At 40.5% G+C, this 16,798-nt stretch overlaps 1 protein-coding gene across 1 annotated transcript in view; it reads left to right on the plus strand.

Moving 5' to 3' along the window:
• The window catches only part of LOC121367907 (clathrin heavy chain-like), a 42,933-nt gene that overhangs the window by 16,056 nt on the left and 10,079 nt on the right, over window positions 1–16,798 (plus strand). The window contains exons 4-7 of the mRNA XM_041492356.1: window positions 6,853–7,005; window positions 9,162–9,280; window positions 10,642–10,806; window positions 15,512–15,634. Coding sequence (XP_041348290.1) covers window positions 6,853–7,005; window positions 9,162–9,280; window positions 10,642–10,806; window positions 15,512–15,634 — 560 coding nt within the window. The remainder of the gene's footprint in view (window positions 1–6,852; window positions 7,006–9,161; window positions 9,281–10,641; window positions 10,807–15,511; window positions 15,635–16,798) is intronic.

Genomic DNA, 16,798 nt, shown 5'->3' on the forward strand with positions numbered 1-16,798 from the left:
TGCCCTGCGCCATGCAAGATGACCATCAAAACCAGATGGGATTTCTTCAGTGCTCCTTCTGCACCCCCAACGGGTACCATCAATAGAATGATTCCAACTAAACTGACTTGTATATAAGGCTGTGTTTTCTCTCCCAAGGGCTCATTCGTGCTTGAGAACTCGAAGAGAGCAGACTTGTTTGCTGATGATTTTGACATTTTTGTATCTTGTTGCACTCTATCTGGAACGAAGACGATGGCATCGGGATATTCGAGCAGTGTTAGCAGCTGCAGCAGCGACGAAGGCGACATCTTGATCTGTAAATGTTCAGAAAGACACACGATCAAAAGAGTGACTGCCAAACCTGAAGAAAATGATACAGATCAAACGGACGCTGCACGTGAACCCGGTGAAATTGTGGATGAAGACCCCATGGATATCCGTGAACCCGTCGAAATCGTGAACGAAGAACCCATGGATCAGATGGATGCTGCTCGAGAATATAAAACGGATGCTGCTCCGTACGATGATGATGCCTACGACGCCGATGACGAATGGGGTGGCCTTTCGAGACATTACTTGTTCTGTCATCGACCCGAAATGAGAGGATTCTATACACGAATGCAGACATTTGGGTGGTGGCCCTTACAGTTACGCCAGAAACCGAGGGAGCTCGCCAAGGCCGGTTTCTTCTACACGGGAGACCATGATGCCGTTGTCTGTTACTGCTGTGGACTACGCGCCTACCGATAGCAGAGAATGGACGATCCAGTGATGGAACATTACAGACTGTCCCCGAGATGTCCCTATGTGAATAACGTGTTCAGACATTAAACACGTATTGCATGAGTGTGATACTTTTCGTTTTGTAAAATAAACTCGTGAATAACACGTTTTGTTTGTTATTAATTTAAGGGTGACCCTGTGTGTGTGTGTGTGTGTGTGTGTGTGTGTGTGTGGACCTGTGACCTTGAGTATGGCCCTGAGTGGCCCTGAGTGTGGCCCTGTGTGAGGCCCTGAGTGTGGTCCCGGGAGTGGCCCTGAGTGTGGTCCCGGGAGTGGCCCTGAGTGTGGTCCCGGGAGTGGCCCTGAGCCGTGCACGAGCTATGCTTTGGGATGGGGGATGGGTCATACGTACCACACAAAATTTAATCTTTGTGTGCATGCGTGAAATTGTAGAGAGTATAAATAAAAGGGTAATGGTTAACATCGTCATTTGAGGTAGAACCTTCAGACAAGCAACATGCCAGACCAGTACAAGTTATATGTACCCGACGTGGATAAGTGGACCCGTTTCTACAAGTTGCAAGCAGAAGGTAAACTTCAACCTCATTTTCCGGTGCAACGTGGTGGGAAAAGTCAGATGATGTACAGTGTAGATCGATGTCTAGAACTGTATGACCCTACATGGAAAAAAGAAAAAGAGGAACAGAACAAGCCCTCGGCACCCAAAGTCGTCATGGTGTCCCCAACACAACAGGTGGTAGAGCAAGCCAAGGCCGAGCAGAAACGGAAACGTGAAGAGAGTGGCGTGGAACAGAAACGACGAGAGCAGACTGGGCAAAAACGGCACAAGCATTTCTGAGAAGACTATAAAAGGAGGCATGGCAGTTTCAACATCGCCAGTTCACGTCGAACAGTTCAACAGTCAACATCATGAATCAGTGTCACATTTGCGAAAAACAAATATGTTTGGACCCACAACCTAACTCGGTACGTACGAAATAAACATGGACTCTTGGAATCTGAAAATAAGCCTTCCCAGCAGCAGCAGCAGCAGCAGCAGCAACAACAGCAGCAGCAGCAGCAACAGCAGCAGCAGCAGCAGCCCTTAAGATTGTTACATCCGTTCACCATGATCGTGTCGGGACCCACGTCGTGTGGAAAAACATTTTTGTTGTACAAACTGCTAAGGGATGGCAAAATCCACCCGCCTCCCCAGCGCATCATCTGGCTCTACAAACGATGGCAACCTCTCTATGATACGATCAAAATGGTTGCTCGAGTAAAATTTGTTCAAGGCATACCCGAGAATTTGGAAAAGGATCATTATTTGGATCCCAGAGTCAGAAATCTCATCGTGTTGGACGACCTGATGTCTACAGCTGGAAAAGACTCTCGTATCACCGATCTGTTCACGGAAGGAAGTCATCACAGAAACCTCTCGGTGATTGCCATCAACCAGAACCTCTATAACAGCAAAGACCCGACACAGAGAAGAAACTGTCATTACCTGGCACTGTTCAACAACCCCATCGAGTAGCAGCAAGTCCTAACCTTGGCACAACAGATGTATCCTGGAAATACTCGTCATTTCGTGCAGCGGTTTGAGGAAGCTACCCACAGGCCCTACGGACATCTCTTGGTGGACTTAAAACCGACCACGCCCGAACATTGGCGCCTTCGACCTAATGGTTTAGAGACGGGGCCGTCCGAATGGTATAAAAGCACGAACGTAACGGCGAATGTCTCAGAAGAGTTTCAACCACCGTCGGAGAAAGAGCTCTACGTGCAAATCATGCAAAGAAACGCATTCAAGAGAAAACTACCAGGTATACCCGCCTACGAAAGTGACGACGACGAAGAAGAAGATGAGGTAGAGCCCTATCTGAAAAAGGTCAAGAGGATGCAGTCTTGCGATACGTGTGGTCTGGTCTTTAAAGACGGGAGTGACTTGCAGCGACACGTGAAAACGTGCAAGGAGGGAAATGAAGAGCCGTCGTCCGATCTGGAAAACGAAGGCGTACGTCTGATGATCGAGCGTGAATTCGACATCAATCGTGACTATTTCGAAAGCAAGAGGAAACGCTACGAAGAAAAAAACATGTCCCAAGATGCCATCGAAAGAAACATGAAGACATTGCAATGGAAGTTATTTAAAGACACGTACTCTCGCTTTCTGACGTATATGCATTACTTTGACAAAGGCCCCAACACGAGAAAAATTCTACAGTTTGTGAATCCAGACAGAGATCTCAGACCACAGATTCGTTCTAAATTAAATCAGTATCGTTCATGGATTGGCGAATATTTGGACGAACTAGACGATGACGATACCGATGATGATGATACTGATGATGAGCACGAAGATGAAGAGAAATGAACACTCATATTATTCACATGTCGCCCTTAAGTCCTCTCGATGTAACCCAATGTGTGTCCATTGCATGTGTAGTTGTCTCTAGAGAGACCAGCGATTGTACTTTAGAAATAAAAAAAAGTTAAAAACCAAACCATTGCGTTTTTTTTTTTTTTTTTACTCCATGACTAGATTTGTGATTGGATATTTCTACCGCTACTTTATAGTAGCAAGAGTTGTGTGTACAGAACAGCACATACCACGGCCTTTAATATACCAGACATAATGCACTGGTTGGCTATAGCCTATTTGGCCATCGATGGGGATCGATCCTAGATCGATCACTGTATTTACCCATTTGGTTATTAAAAAGTCCTGTACGAAGGCTAGCACTCTAGAGAAATGTTCTGTGTAAATATGCAGCTATTTCCCTTTGGTTAACACGTACTACTTGTTAAACCCATGGCGGCGCGCGTATCGCCGACTTACACTAATGGATTAATCACGTGTGACATCTCTCTCTCTCCCTCCCTCCCTCCCTCTCTCTCTCTTTCGCTCTCTCGCTCTCTCTCTCTCTCTAGCTGTCTCTTTCTCTGTCTATCTCTGTATATCTGTCTCTCTCTCTCTCTCTCTCTCTCTCTCTCTCAACCATTGCGTTTGTTTTTTGTGTATTCTACTCTATAACTAGATTTGTGATTGAATATTTCTGCCGCTACTTTATAGTAGCAAGAGTTGTGTGTACAGGACAGCACATACCACGGCCTTTGATATACCAGACATAATACACTGGTTGTCTATAAAAGGCTTGTACTCTTGGGAAATACTCGTGTTTAAAATGTAGTTAAAAGAGCATAGGTTAGGTTGGAGCGTTGAGTTGCAGTCACGCGTTCTTTCTTCATAGGAATGGGCTGCAGTGTTTCACACACACACACACACACACACACACACACACACACACACGCACACGCAAACGCTCGCACGCACAAAAAGTTTGTGTTTAATTATGAAATACTGGCCCCATAAGGGGTATGAGATTGTGTATATAAAAGATCCTTTGCTACTCATGGAAAAAATGTAGCGGGTTTCCTCTCTAAAACTGTCAAAATTATGTTTTTCATCCAATAACCGATGATTCATAAATCAATGTCCTCTAGTGATGTCGCTAAACACAAACAAACTTTGACGGTCAGTGTGCATACCATAACAAATTTATTCTGCTACTTAAGACGGGCACGCGTCGGTATGTCTTTTGCAGTTCACCTGGTTTCATAAGCACTCAAGAGGCGTAATAAAATGCCTTTGTATGAGGGCTGATGAAGAGGTCTGATAAAGTACTCTTCTATTATAAAGCGAATGAATGAATGGCTGAATGACGGCAACAAAGAAAACGTCGACAATGTGCTAAAGAAATACAAATGAATGAAAATCATCACACACGCATTTTGTCTGGCGACATGAAAGCCTCACTTTAAACCAAACAGTCAGCAAACAGTTACAGTCCTTCCCCACGAGACATATTTTAACGGCTATTATTTTGGGTTTCTAGAATAAAACACTGTGAAAAAACATTCACGTCTATGTCCACTGTGAATACAAAAATACAACAACACAATAGACGTTATACAATGAAGCCAAAACCAACATCAACGTCACTTACACCTGGCCTATACATATTGTTATTATTAATTGTTGTTGTTTCTTTGCTTTTATTTGTTTGCTGACACCAGTTTGTTTGGTAATATGCAATACATTGAATTGAATACACCATGATCGCACACCTGCACCAAGGTCATTGTCTCCTACACAAAGGCCATTGTTTCCTCCATGGCCATTGTCTCCTATACAAAGGCCATTGTTTTCCTACCGAGACCATACACCTGCACCCCCCTATACAAAGGCCATTGTTTCCTACACAAAGGCCATTGTTTCCTACCAAGGTCAGACACCTGTACCAAGCCCATTGTCTCCTACACAAAGGCCATTGTTTCCTACCCAGGTCAGACACCTGCACCCCCCTATACAAAGGCCATTGTTTCCTACACAAAGGCCATTGTCTCCTACCAAGGTCACGTGATCACGGGAAAGTAGGTCAATCATGATTCTCAACAGGCCCTAATACTACTCCCAACAACGGCATGAGACAATTTGTGAGGCCAGAAAGGATTTAATTATCCCCTGCGCCAGTGCGTTAATATCTATGTATGTAACAGTCAACCTCGACATACATACAATATATAGATATTCATACATCAGTACATACTAGCCAGTGCCAGGTCTGCCCACTGTTCCATGCACGTATGCGGGATCGACCGCGTAGATTGTAGGCCCCATGCATATGGTTGAGTTAAAGAACTTCCTTTTTATGGAAGCTTCGATAGCTCAGAGCGTATCATGGTTAGTCTTGCAATTTGCGGGCGATTCGGTGCCACAGGTTCGAGTCCCAGCAACGGCATGGGACAATTTGTGAGGCCAGAAAGGATTTAATTATCCCCTGCGCCAGTGCGTTAATATCTATGTATGTAACAGTCAACCTCGACATACATACAATATATAGATATTCATACATCAATACATACATACATACATACATACATACATACACATACATACATACATACATACATACATACATGCATGCATACATGTATGCATACATGCATACATACATATATATATATATAATAATAATACGCTTTGACCAGCTTGACTTCGTCGTGCCAGTCATTGTAACGCGAAATCTGCGTCGCCTTTGAAAAATAGTGACCACTTGCATTGTACACAATCACGAATGAAGTGTGAAGAACTGGAGGAACACCTATTCATAGTAAATACGTGTTAAGTGTCTGAGAGTTCGAAGCGACACTGGCGCCACAAAATCACAGGCTTACAGATAGGCTGTTTAGCTCAGACAACATCCGTGTTTGGCACTAAAAGTAGGCCTACATGAGTTACTGACTGTTGAAGCGTATAACTTTAAATATATTGGCAAGCGTGTGTGCTGGAAATTGTACAAGGGTGGGGATCTAGACTTTTTTTTAGGGAGGTTGGGACAAGCACCACCGGACAATACACTGGGAAATAATATTAGTTTGGAGCAGCACACTTCGACGTGAAAAGAAAATATGCGGGGAGTGATTAACTAGTTTCATGCAGACTTTCTGATAATTAATAAATTCAACATGCAAACAAAGATGTAGAAATTATACAACAATACAGTGAAACCTGTCGTAGCGGCCACCTGTAATCAGCGGTCTCCTTCTGTAACCGGCCACTTTTTCCCTATCACATGTATGTATGTATGTACGTACGTACATACGTATGTATGTATGTATGCATGCACGCATGTATGTTACATTGTATGTATGTATGTATGAATGTATGTATGTATGTATATAACATAATGAGAATATATCTGTATTCTTCTTGGTAAAAACCCAGTCACATGACCTTCCGTAAATAGTGATATTGCCCTGAGACGGTCAGTCTATCCAATTAATGAGTAGGTAACGTAATGCAACGTCAACTGTTAATTCTAATGTAAACAACCACACATTTGTGACAAAACGCTTTACTATCCTTCAACAAAAAGACAACATCATTATTCATACTGAGTTTAATTCTGCAAATATGACAAAGACAAGGTCAGAAATCGTCAAATAGTGTAAGCAATATCTCGCAGATTTAGAAACGTACACTGATATACAAATGTATATGTTCTTTGTTCGTTGTTGTGCCTTCTCTTTTATTTATTTCCTTTTTAAAATTCATTTTGTTTTCTTCTTCTTTGTGTCAAGCATTCAAGACGTTTCAGGTGTTTAATTTGGACACCAAGAGCTTACTGTGTGAAACCAGTCACGGCGAGAAGGTGCTCTTCTGGACGTGGCTCAACTCTGACGTCATCGGCATAATTACCGAAACAGCCATCTGTCACTGGTTTGTCTGGAAAGGTTAGTATAGCAGTTAGCAGGACAGTGGTCGTATAATTAATTTGATTAAAGGTACTTCGACCGCCACTTCTTTTCTTTTTTTTGGTCCCCTATGAAACTTGACGATAACATACGTTACTCTGTACACACCAGTAATATTGCTATGTAATATTTTAAAGTGTAATACAAGCAACAACATACATGACGGTTATGGCTTCCATTCGTATTTGCAATGCCATACCTCTGCACAAGACTGATTCCATAAGAAGTTGTGATAGAGTCGCACCCCGGTACCGACTCCCAAATAGATGAGGTGTGTGTACAGGACAGCGTGCTTGAACCTAAATTGAATATAAGCATGGAAATAAGTTGAAATGAATGATTGCAGCCATGTCTCCCTGTCAGAATGAATGAATGAATGAATGAATGAATGTTTAACGACACCCCAGCACGAAAAATACATCGGCTATTGGGTGTCAAACTATGGTAAACGCAAATTTAAAGTGATGATCAACATCAATATAAAAATCCAACAGTTAAATAAAAACAGTGTAAAGAACTGTGTAAAAATACAAATATCACAGATATATAATATTAAAATTTAGAATAAAAGTCAGTATCACATAAAAACTGCAATAAAAGTTCTGGATGGAATCCAGATGATTCCATCACATTTCTTTGTCCAAATAAATCTTTTCGAGTTGCTGACAAATGCTTACACTCCACCAAAATGTGTCGCACCGTCAGAAAACACTGACAGTGCTGTCTCGCTGTCAGATGATTGGTCTAAAGAGGTAAGCTTATCTTAACCAATATGGTTCCATCGACATCTGTAGGATGACTGTCAGCGTTAAAGCGCCAGAAAACCTTCTACTGTTTCCGTAAACAAAGAAACGCTGAATGGGTACACGGATGTACATAGAGTAATATTTCAAGAAACTTAAGTAATTTGCAGATATATTGCTCAAATTATTTTTAGGGTGAAGTAACTTAAGGTTAGCAGACAAATTGGTTAGTATCCCGGTACCGGCCCCACACTGGACTGCTGAGTGAACAACTGGGTTCACTGAATAAATAGAGGATTCGTCACGAGCGTTTCTTAATATGGAAAATATCAACCGACTAGTCTACGTTAATCAGTATTTGTCTATGCGATTAACTAGACGAGTTTGATATTTTACATATTAAAAAAACACGAATAGCTAATTCCGTTTATCCTATAACACTACGTCTTCTAAATTAGCATTTTCATTCGATATTTAGACATACTAAAGTAGCCTCCATCGGTAGTATGACGTCATTTCCCCTCACGCATTTTAACTAAATCTTATGAAAACGTAATCCTCGGGTATACAGGTCTTGTCGGCTTGTAAACAAATGACCCATTGACAGCAACACAGTATTACCTAGATACCTTGCAAATTTACATATTCATGTACCTTTAAATTTTCATACTTAATTAACCGGGTTAATACACTAAATTATCACATGGGTTTATGACACAGATATCATGGATAGGAAAAAAATATTTATACGCTGCACAGTCACAATGTTAAACAAGCACCACTATTAAACAATGTGCTGGGATATTTAGCGCTTCAACGAAATTGAATGACACTGAAGTTGGTGTACTATGACATGTGAATATAATTGAATATTTTAAACGCATAGACTCAGATTTTGTATTCCAGTACCGGGGGTAGTCCTTATTTGGTAACATACATCAAGCAGTATTTCTAAAGCAGCAACGTATTAATTTTATTTTATTATTATTTGTTTTTCAATCTGACATGAATCGAATGTGCAATGATGTTACCATATTTGACAAAATCGTCAAGTACAAATTTTAATGTAGACTTCTAAAATCGGGATGTAAGAGGGTTGCTGTTTGCCATTTGTTATACTGACAGATATGGACATTATCACGTTTTAAATATATCCATTGGGATTAATCGCCTTGTAAGTGGAGGTTGGTTTTTTGGGGGTTTTTTTAAAAATCAAATGGCCCTGTTGCCTCGTATGGTGGAAATGTTTCAATGAGTAAGTAATCCACAGAAGGCCCCTGCTTTGTTTTCTTTCTGGTAGAATTTGAGCTAGGTTGCATTCGTACATTATGTCTCAATTCATGGGCATAAACTAAACAGATGCACTGTAGGCTGTATTTAATTACACTTCAGAAGAGACTTCCCCAAAGAAAGTACTCAACAACCACAGACGTCTAAAGTCAACTCAGATTGTGTCCTACAAGGCAGATCATGCAATGAGATGGTTAGCGATCACTGGTTTATTTGAGGAGGTAAGAATCACCATTACCAGTAGCGCTAGTTCAATCCATATTTCGCAGCTATGTACGAGACTGACTACAGATCTTCGAAGCTATCTTAGCGCTACGGTATCGTAAAACTACCGTAGGCTGTAATGTCACATGCCAACGATGGCTTTACGATATCGTAGAGCTAAAGATGGCTTCGAAAATATGGGCCCTGAGAAACGATTTTGTTTCTTCATTTCATGATCAGGTGTACTTAAATATTCTGCATTCATTCACTCCTTGGGCTTGTCAGCCAGTCACTAACTTACTTATTCAGTTAAGTCACCATCACGCATTCACCCATTCACTCATTCGTTCATTCATTCGTCTATTCATTCGTTCGTTAATTCATTCGTTCATTCATTATTTCATACTTTATTTCCGTCATTCATCAATTTGTTGAAAATGGTGAACAGGCAAACGTTTATAAAGCAGCCACCTATGGTACATGTAGTCTGCGAAAAGGCAAACTTGTACACTGTCATGTAAGGTCACCTGTCGTGTAACTCTGCCTTTAACTTTCTTTTGTTTGAAATAGAAATCTATACACAGGTGTTACGGTACGTGTTTGAAATCTACACACGTGTTACGTATTTGTAATCTACACACATGTGTTACGTGTTTTGAAATCTACACACAGGTGCAGGGTCGTAGCTAGGATATATATATTTTTTTTTTTGGGGGGGGGGGGGGGGGGGGCAACTGAATAGTTAATGGTCTAAAACTCCTTTTCTTTAAGTTTCTATAATGTTTTCTGATTTTGTTTCTGGGGAACTGCCCCCCTTGCCCCCATGCTAGCTACGGCCCTGAGGTGGTACGTGCTTGTAATCAACACACAGGTATTACGTGTTTGTAATATACATATATTATGGTAGGCGAACATTACATTTGTCCGTAATCCGTATGCGTACACGTGTACACAACTAATAATGTGTGATACGCACACGCGTACGTTCCTTCATTGGAACGTATTTTTGTGCCTATATCCAATTAAGGTTCAAGCACGCTGTCCTGGGAACACACCTGAGCTATCTGGGTTGTCTGTCCTGGACAGTGGGTCAATTGTTAGTTGTTAGTGGTTAGTGAGAGAGAAGAGGGTGTAGAGGTCTTACGCCTACCCACTGAGTCTTTAAAACTCACATTGGGTGAGAGCCGGTACCGGGCTGCGAACCCTGTACCTACCATCCTTATGTCCGATCGCTTAAACACGACACCACCGAGGCCGGTCACGCGTACGAGACGCATACATGGAATTTACTCAACCTATTTACATAGAAAGTGATTGCTACTGATTACGTATACGTATACGGATTACAAACAAATAGAATTTGTTTTACATGTTTCAGGGAAACGGGATCTCAGGAATTATTCTGGTGCACAGTGTGAGCGAAAACCTGACGCAGTGCATCTCCGCACACGCAGTCTGTTTTGCGGAGTATCATTTCCAAGATAATCCTTACCCATCGAATGTCTTTTGTGTGGCGTCCAGAGATACAAGAAGCCATGGCAATGTACTGATTATTGAATCATGTGTCAAAATAACCGTATAGTGGGGTTATATTTGGCTGCCCCGTGACCATTTCTCGGCGACCAAAGTTTGAGGATGGCGGCCATACTGGAAATTGAAAACCGCCATATCTCACTTAATATATAAGTTACAATCACGAATAAGGTGTCTGTTCCCATTACAAAGAGAATGCAATATGTTTTGAAATAATTGCATGTCCATTGGAACTGTAAATTCATTGAATATAGGTTATAACTGAAACCTAGTCTATCTCACAAAACTGAACAGAACTAATACTGATGCTGAGCTGTCAGTATATGTTACCGTCTGTGTACTGGATGTTCACTGGAATGCTATCTCTAATCAGAACCAACAGTAGAGGGCTATGTGAGAAAGGAATGGCAGAGTGAGATGAGGGTTAGGCAACTGGTGCTTGATCAGTGTTGTTCGAACAAACAAGTCTGATTGGAGCGTTATTGGTTGTTGGGTTTTTTTGTTAGTACCACTTTTATCCCAGGTTTCTGAAAGGTCTGAGCTACATGACAAAGGTGTTATGGGTATCCATGGTTTCGGTGGAGATAGGAAGTGATGATCTAGCAAACCTCGAACTTCTTTGTTTCGTAGTACATTTCACATTTATTACCCCAGCAGGCACTCGTAACGGAGAAAATAAAAATCATAATTTCTCACTGAGAAATGATCATGCATTGTTTTAACGTACACTACTATTGGAAAATTTGACGCCAACAAACCAATCACCTCGGTACTAAATATGACGTCATCACGATTTTGGCAAAGCACACACAATGACGTCACGTAGTTTAAAGCGTTTGCGTTTACGTCTTTCTGATTTCAGTGTTAAACTTGTAATAAATTGGTAGTTTAATGCAATTTATTATAGATTTTGTTTAGAGAATATATAGAACTTTGGGGTTTCGAAAATTGTCGGTGAACCGTGAATAAAATACAAAGTTAAAGCAATACCCAGAACAGTAAAGTAGTTTACGTCGTTTCTATATATATGTATATATGCATGGACGTGTAGCCGATGTAGGCTATATCGAAAATAAAGGCTTTTAAAAACCTCAAATAGCTGGGGTAATAAATAGAATAACAAACTCGTTACCAGTTATTATCAACTTTATGTCCCTCGTGAAATAATTTTCACTTGTCACTCGCTAAAGCTCGTGACAAGTGAAAAGTATTTCATTCGGGACATAAATTTGATAATAACTGGTAACTTGTTTATTATCCTCTATATATAGCCCGTTTACCATGGCCAGAAACACGAGTTACTATCAGATCCAATCAAGCGGTGATGACAGCTGGGTCATTATTTCGTTAAAGAGTGACATCCATATGTTTGGATCTTTTCTCTGGATATGGAATATACAGGAATGAGCTGCCTGATCATGCATTGACATATGAGTATGTCGATGACTATTGAAATCAGTGGTCAGGTCAGGTCAGAGGGTTTAACGTGTACATTCAGAGCAAGCTGGTGTAGCGCACGCCTGTCCTGGTCACAGGTGCCGGCCTTGGCCGGCTCCTCCGTCCAAGACAGGAAAGGTGGGGGTGGTGGAAGGAAGGACCGCCTGCACTAGAAGGTGCTGGGGAGCACCAGCAGTCCGGCCGGGGCCGGTAGCAGGTGGGGGTGGGGGGTATGTGTGCTATGGGATTTTTAATTTGGAAGGAGCGGTCGGAATTTAGCCAAAGAGAATGGGTGCGCGTTTTAAATGAAGGAAATTTGGCGCATTTTTGAACGGTCGATCGAAAGATAAAGTCAGGAGCTACGTATAGGTTTTGATATTAGTGAGTCGAGAGTAGCTCGATACTTAGACCTATTGGTGCTGGGGTGTCTCCCTAGGTCGCTTCTGGTCGTGGCATGACAACCCAAATCAGTGGTGCGGAGTTGTACATATATAGTGATAGGAATGTATTGACTTCAGCCCGATGATACGGTGCAGTGATTGGACGTTTTCTACCGGCAGAAGACTTGTACACCAGGGGCCAATAGACAATACGATGTGTAATCCATTATCCAGGGAAAGTTTAATGAGTGATTAAACAAGCATACCATAGTTTGGATGCCTTGGCCACGAAACAGGTGATCATCCTATTCATTAAAACACAAAGTGACTGTGCGATAGTAATTCTGGTGTATCGGGTCTAGTTTTGACAAGTGCAGTGTGACTATATGGAAGCTCGAGCTAACATGCGCCACTTCGGATCATCACTTTCTATCTCCACTAAGTTAATGAATTCCATTAAAAAAAATTAAAAACAAAACAAAAAACCCCAAACAAAACAACAACAAAACACATTTGTGTATGGTGACATGAAGAGCCGAGAGTATTGCAGAAGCCCTGGCTAAAATGAAGTATCAACAGAAGAGCAAAGGAACAATAAAGCTGCCATCAGATAGTAAATCTCTTGGATAACACTGCCAGTTGTCTCACTGTTGTTCAGCTCTGCTATTCCATTGTGACACAATTGTTTTTGTAGAACTTGACTGGAGCTTGGTCAGTAGATATTGCTGTGCCGTTAGCAATATTTGCCCAGTACTCTCATAAACCCAAACTGTGAAACATTCAGTACATACATTTTGGCAACACATTATCTGATGTGTCCGATTTTATTTATGACAAATGACGAACAATTGTGTGAAACAGGCTTAGTCTCAATCATGACCCATCATACATTGTGGACATTTGTTCATTTAATATACCGTTCTAGCGTACATAAAATTATTTGAAATACATATTGTTTCAATAGAGGTGCCACGCCCTCCGTGTTGGATTTCCAGGTAAAAATTACCTCAAAGTGCAAACAGACCACACAAAAACGGTTATGAATTCCATGTTTGGTGTAAATACATACCTCGTTTATTATTCTAACCGTATTAGTTTAAGGACTCCAGCTTGTTTTTATTTTAAATACAGTGAACAACGGCCATCTTGGATTTGAAGATCAAGATGACCTGAAAAGGATATCAAGATGACCTGAAAATTAAAAAATAAACTCACGTAAAATGTTCTGCACATAGACAATTCTTTATGATTTAGTCCAAATATTTAAAGCGTTCCGCTGTTTTTAAATTATCAATATGGTGGACAACAGCCATCTTCAATTCGAATGTGAAGATGACATTAAATTGCAAAAATAACCCCATCAGAAGAATAGGCACCCTCTGTGAAATGAAATAGATACTTTATTCGTGATCCTAACTTACATATTAAGAGAGCAATGGCCATTTTCGATTTCCAGTATGGCCGCCGGACGCCATCATGAATTTGGCCCCCTAGTGAACTTAACCAGAACTTTCGCCAGGTTCATGGGGCTAGTGTGTTTCTTTATGTCCTAGTGACTTGAAATCCACCCTCAAACGTTAGTCCCCCCAGAAACAAATGGTCACGCGGCAGTATTATTTGACCCCACTAATATGTTAGAAAACAAATAGCCGTGGGGCGGGACGTAACTCAGTGGTTGACATTCAATAGCCATAATCAATGTTCTCTAGTAGTGTTGTTAAACAAATCAAACTTTTTAACTCAGTGGTAAAGCGGTGGGGTCACTGGGCCATTTCTCGTCCCAACCAATTCTCCACAACTAGTGAAGCAACTACCGGGGTATGTATTTTCCTGCCTGGCCAATCTCATTAGACGATTTCTTCTTCAATCCAGTTCTCCACAACTAGTGTAGCAGAGACCGTGGTATATGTTGTCCTGACTGGCGGACGGTGCGTATGAAAGATTGCTTGCTGCTAATCGAAAAAAGTAGCTAATGGAATGGCAGTAACGGGTCTCTTCTCTCTTTATCTGTATGGTCCTTAACCATATGCCCGACGATATATAATCGTAGCCGTTAGTAACGGGGCGGAATGTAGCTCAGTTGGACAGCGTTCACCTGAGGTGCGATGGGCCACAGGGTCGATCTTAAACTGGACTCTTTTCTTCTGTTTTCCATTCCCAGCCAATGCATCAAATACGGTGGTATGTACTGTCCTATCTATGGGGAAATGAACATAAAATACCCCTCCCTTTCTTGGTATTTTGGTAGGAATACGCTACGTGGCAGCCGTGGGTCTCCTCCCCCTCCCACCCCCTCTACTAGTCAAAGGGTCCAAGAAGCCGTATATTAGACACCAAATACATGTAACCGTAGATTAAAATATCCTGAGGTATCACTAAACAAATAACCTTTTCTTTTCCTTTCCGTTAGTAACATCTGACATTAGCCAGCTACTTTTCACGCCCAGTAAACTTTTGTCTATTAGCACCAAGGTATTAAAACAAAATATGAAGGAGTTGCCAATGTGTCTGTTAAATCAATGAAGGACAAAACCTGCTTATTGCGAAGACCAAATGTAAGGATAGCATTCATCCTTGCATCAATCAACATCATATATTTACCAAACATTGCATTATGTGCAATATGATGTGGTAATGACTTAATCTTTATTATGAAAATTATTGGACAGTAAAATCCATATTAAGCTACTAAAAATACCACAACGACAACAGCTTGTTTATACAGACACTGATATTCTAAACTAGAAACTATCTATAATATGTAATTTTTAGCCATAAACAATGCTTTGTTTGTCGTAAATATCTTACAGTGACATCAAATTCAGAACAGTCCCTTAAAATTGTGTATGAATTCCATTGTTTTTTTCCATCAATATAATATAAGTATTTTCATATTAGATCCATGTGATAGAGTTACATCCATACCGGAAAGGAAACCTTGCTCCAAAGAATACATGTGACCGAATACATGTAGATTTCCTGGATAGCTTTGGCAAATATGACTTTCCCACCACCATCCAGGTATTTTGACTATATACATACGTATAAATATATTTATATATAGATACATGCATGCATGCATAAACACATCAGGGTAAAATATTTCGAAATCTGAGGTAATTGGAAATCGGTTCACGTGGTTTTTACCTAGGTAACCAATTGTTCGGTTATGTGAATTATATTTGCGTAACCTGTGGGTTACCTCAAAGTCACCTTGAAATTATATTTTAAATACATAATTTTTAGGTCAAACTTAACAAAATACAAAATAAAACGTTTTATAAGACAGCTTCTTTAATGCTTTCAAATCGAAAGAAGTGACTTGTAGATGTTTCTTTTGTTTTCGTACGATCGTAGCGTTGTAGATTGGGTGTTTTTTTAAAAAAAATTTTTTTTTTTTATTCACCACTTGCCATCGGAATCGCAAAATTCAAGAAGAATTGCAAAACCTTTCTAGAGATGACTGTTTCATCAGATGGTCTTTGTCCAAAAATTGCTATTCATAAACCACATGTACTAAATGGGTTTTTTATTGATTCAATATCTAAAATATAATCACCCCAAATTATAATCACACAAGTATATATCGTGTTACGGAGAAGCTTTACATATATAGCATATTATTATGCCTTAGTTGAAATGCTTCAAAATGTTTAAATACCTGAGCATTAATATGGTTGCACAGATAAATTATTTCGAACTATAGGTTATTATCTAAAAATATACTTTTTATTATTGAAAAAAAGTTTACTCATTTTATCGTAATTATATTGGAGAGATAAGTACAGAATTACATTCATCTTCTATGTTACTACTCGATATACATGTAATACATTTTATCTACTAATAAAATAGGGCTAGACCTGGCCCACTTTCTTGTCACAATAAGTCTAATCAAAGCAGATCAAATATTTTTTAACGTACATATTATACATATAATCTTATCATTAGTTTACTCCAATGTTCTTTGATGTAATTATTTATGTTTTTAACCGGCCTCGGTGGCGTCGTGGCAGGCCATCGGTCTACAGGCTGGTAGGTACTGGGTTCGGATCCCAGTCGAGGCATGGGATTTTTAATTCAGATACCGACTCCAAACCCTGAGTGAGTGCTCCGCAAGGCTCAATGGGTAGGTGTAAACCACTTGCACCGACCAGTGATCCATAACTGGTTCAACAAAGGCCA

The sequence above is a fragment of the Gigantopelta aegis genome, chromosome 3, assembly GCF_016097555.1.
Source record: "Gigantopelta aegis isolate Gae_Host chromosome 3, Gae_host_genome, whole genome shotgun sequence".
NCBI classification, from domain to species: domain Eukaryota; kingdom Metazoa; phylum Mollusca; class Gastropoda; order Neomphalida; family Peltospiridae; genus Gigantopelta; species Gigantopelta aegis.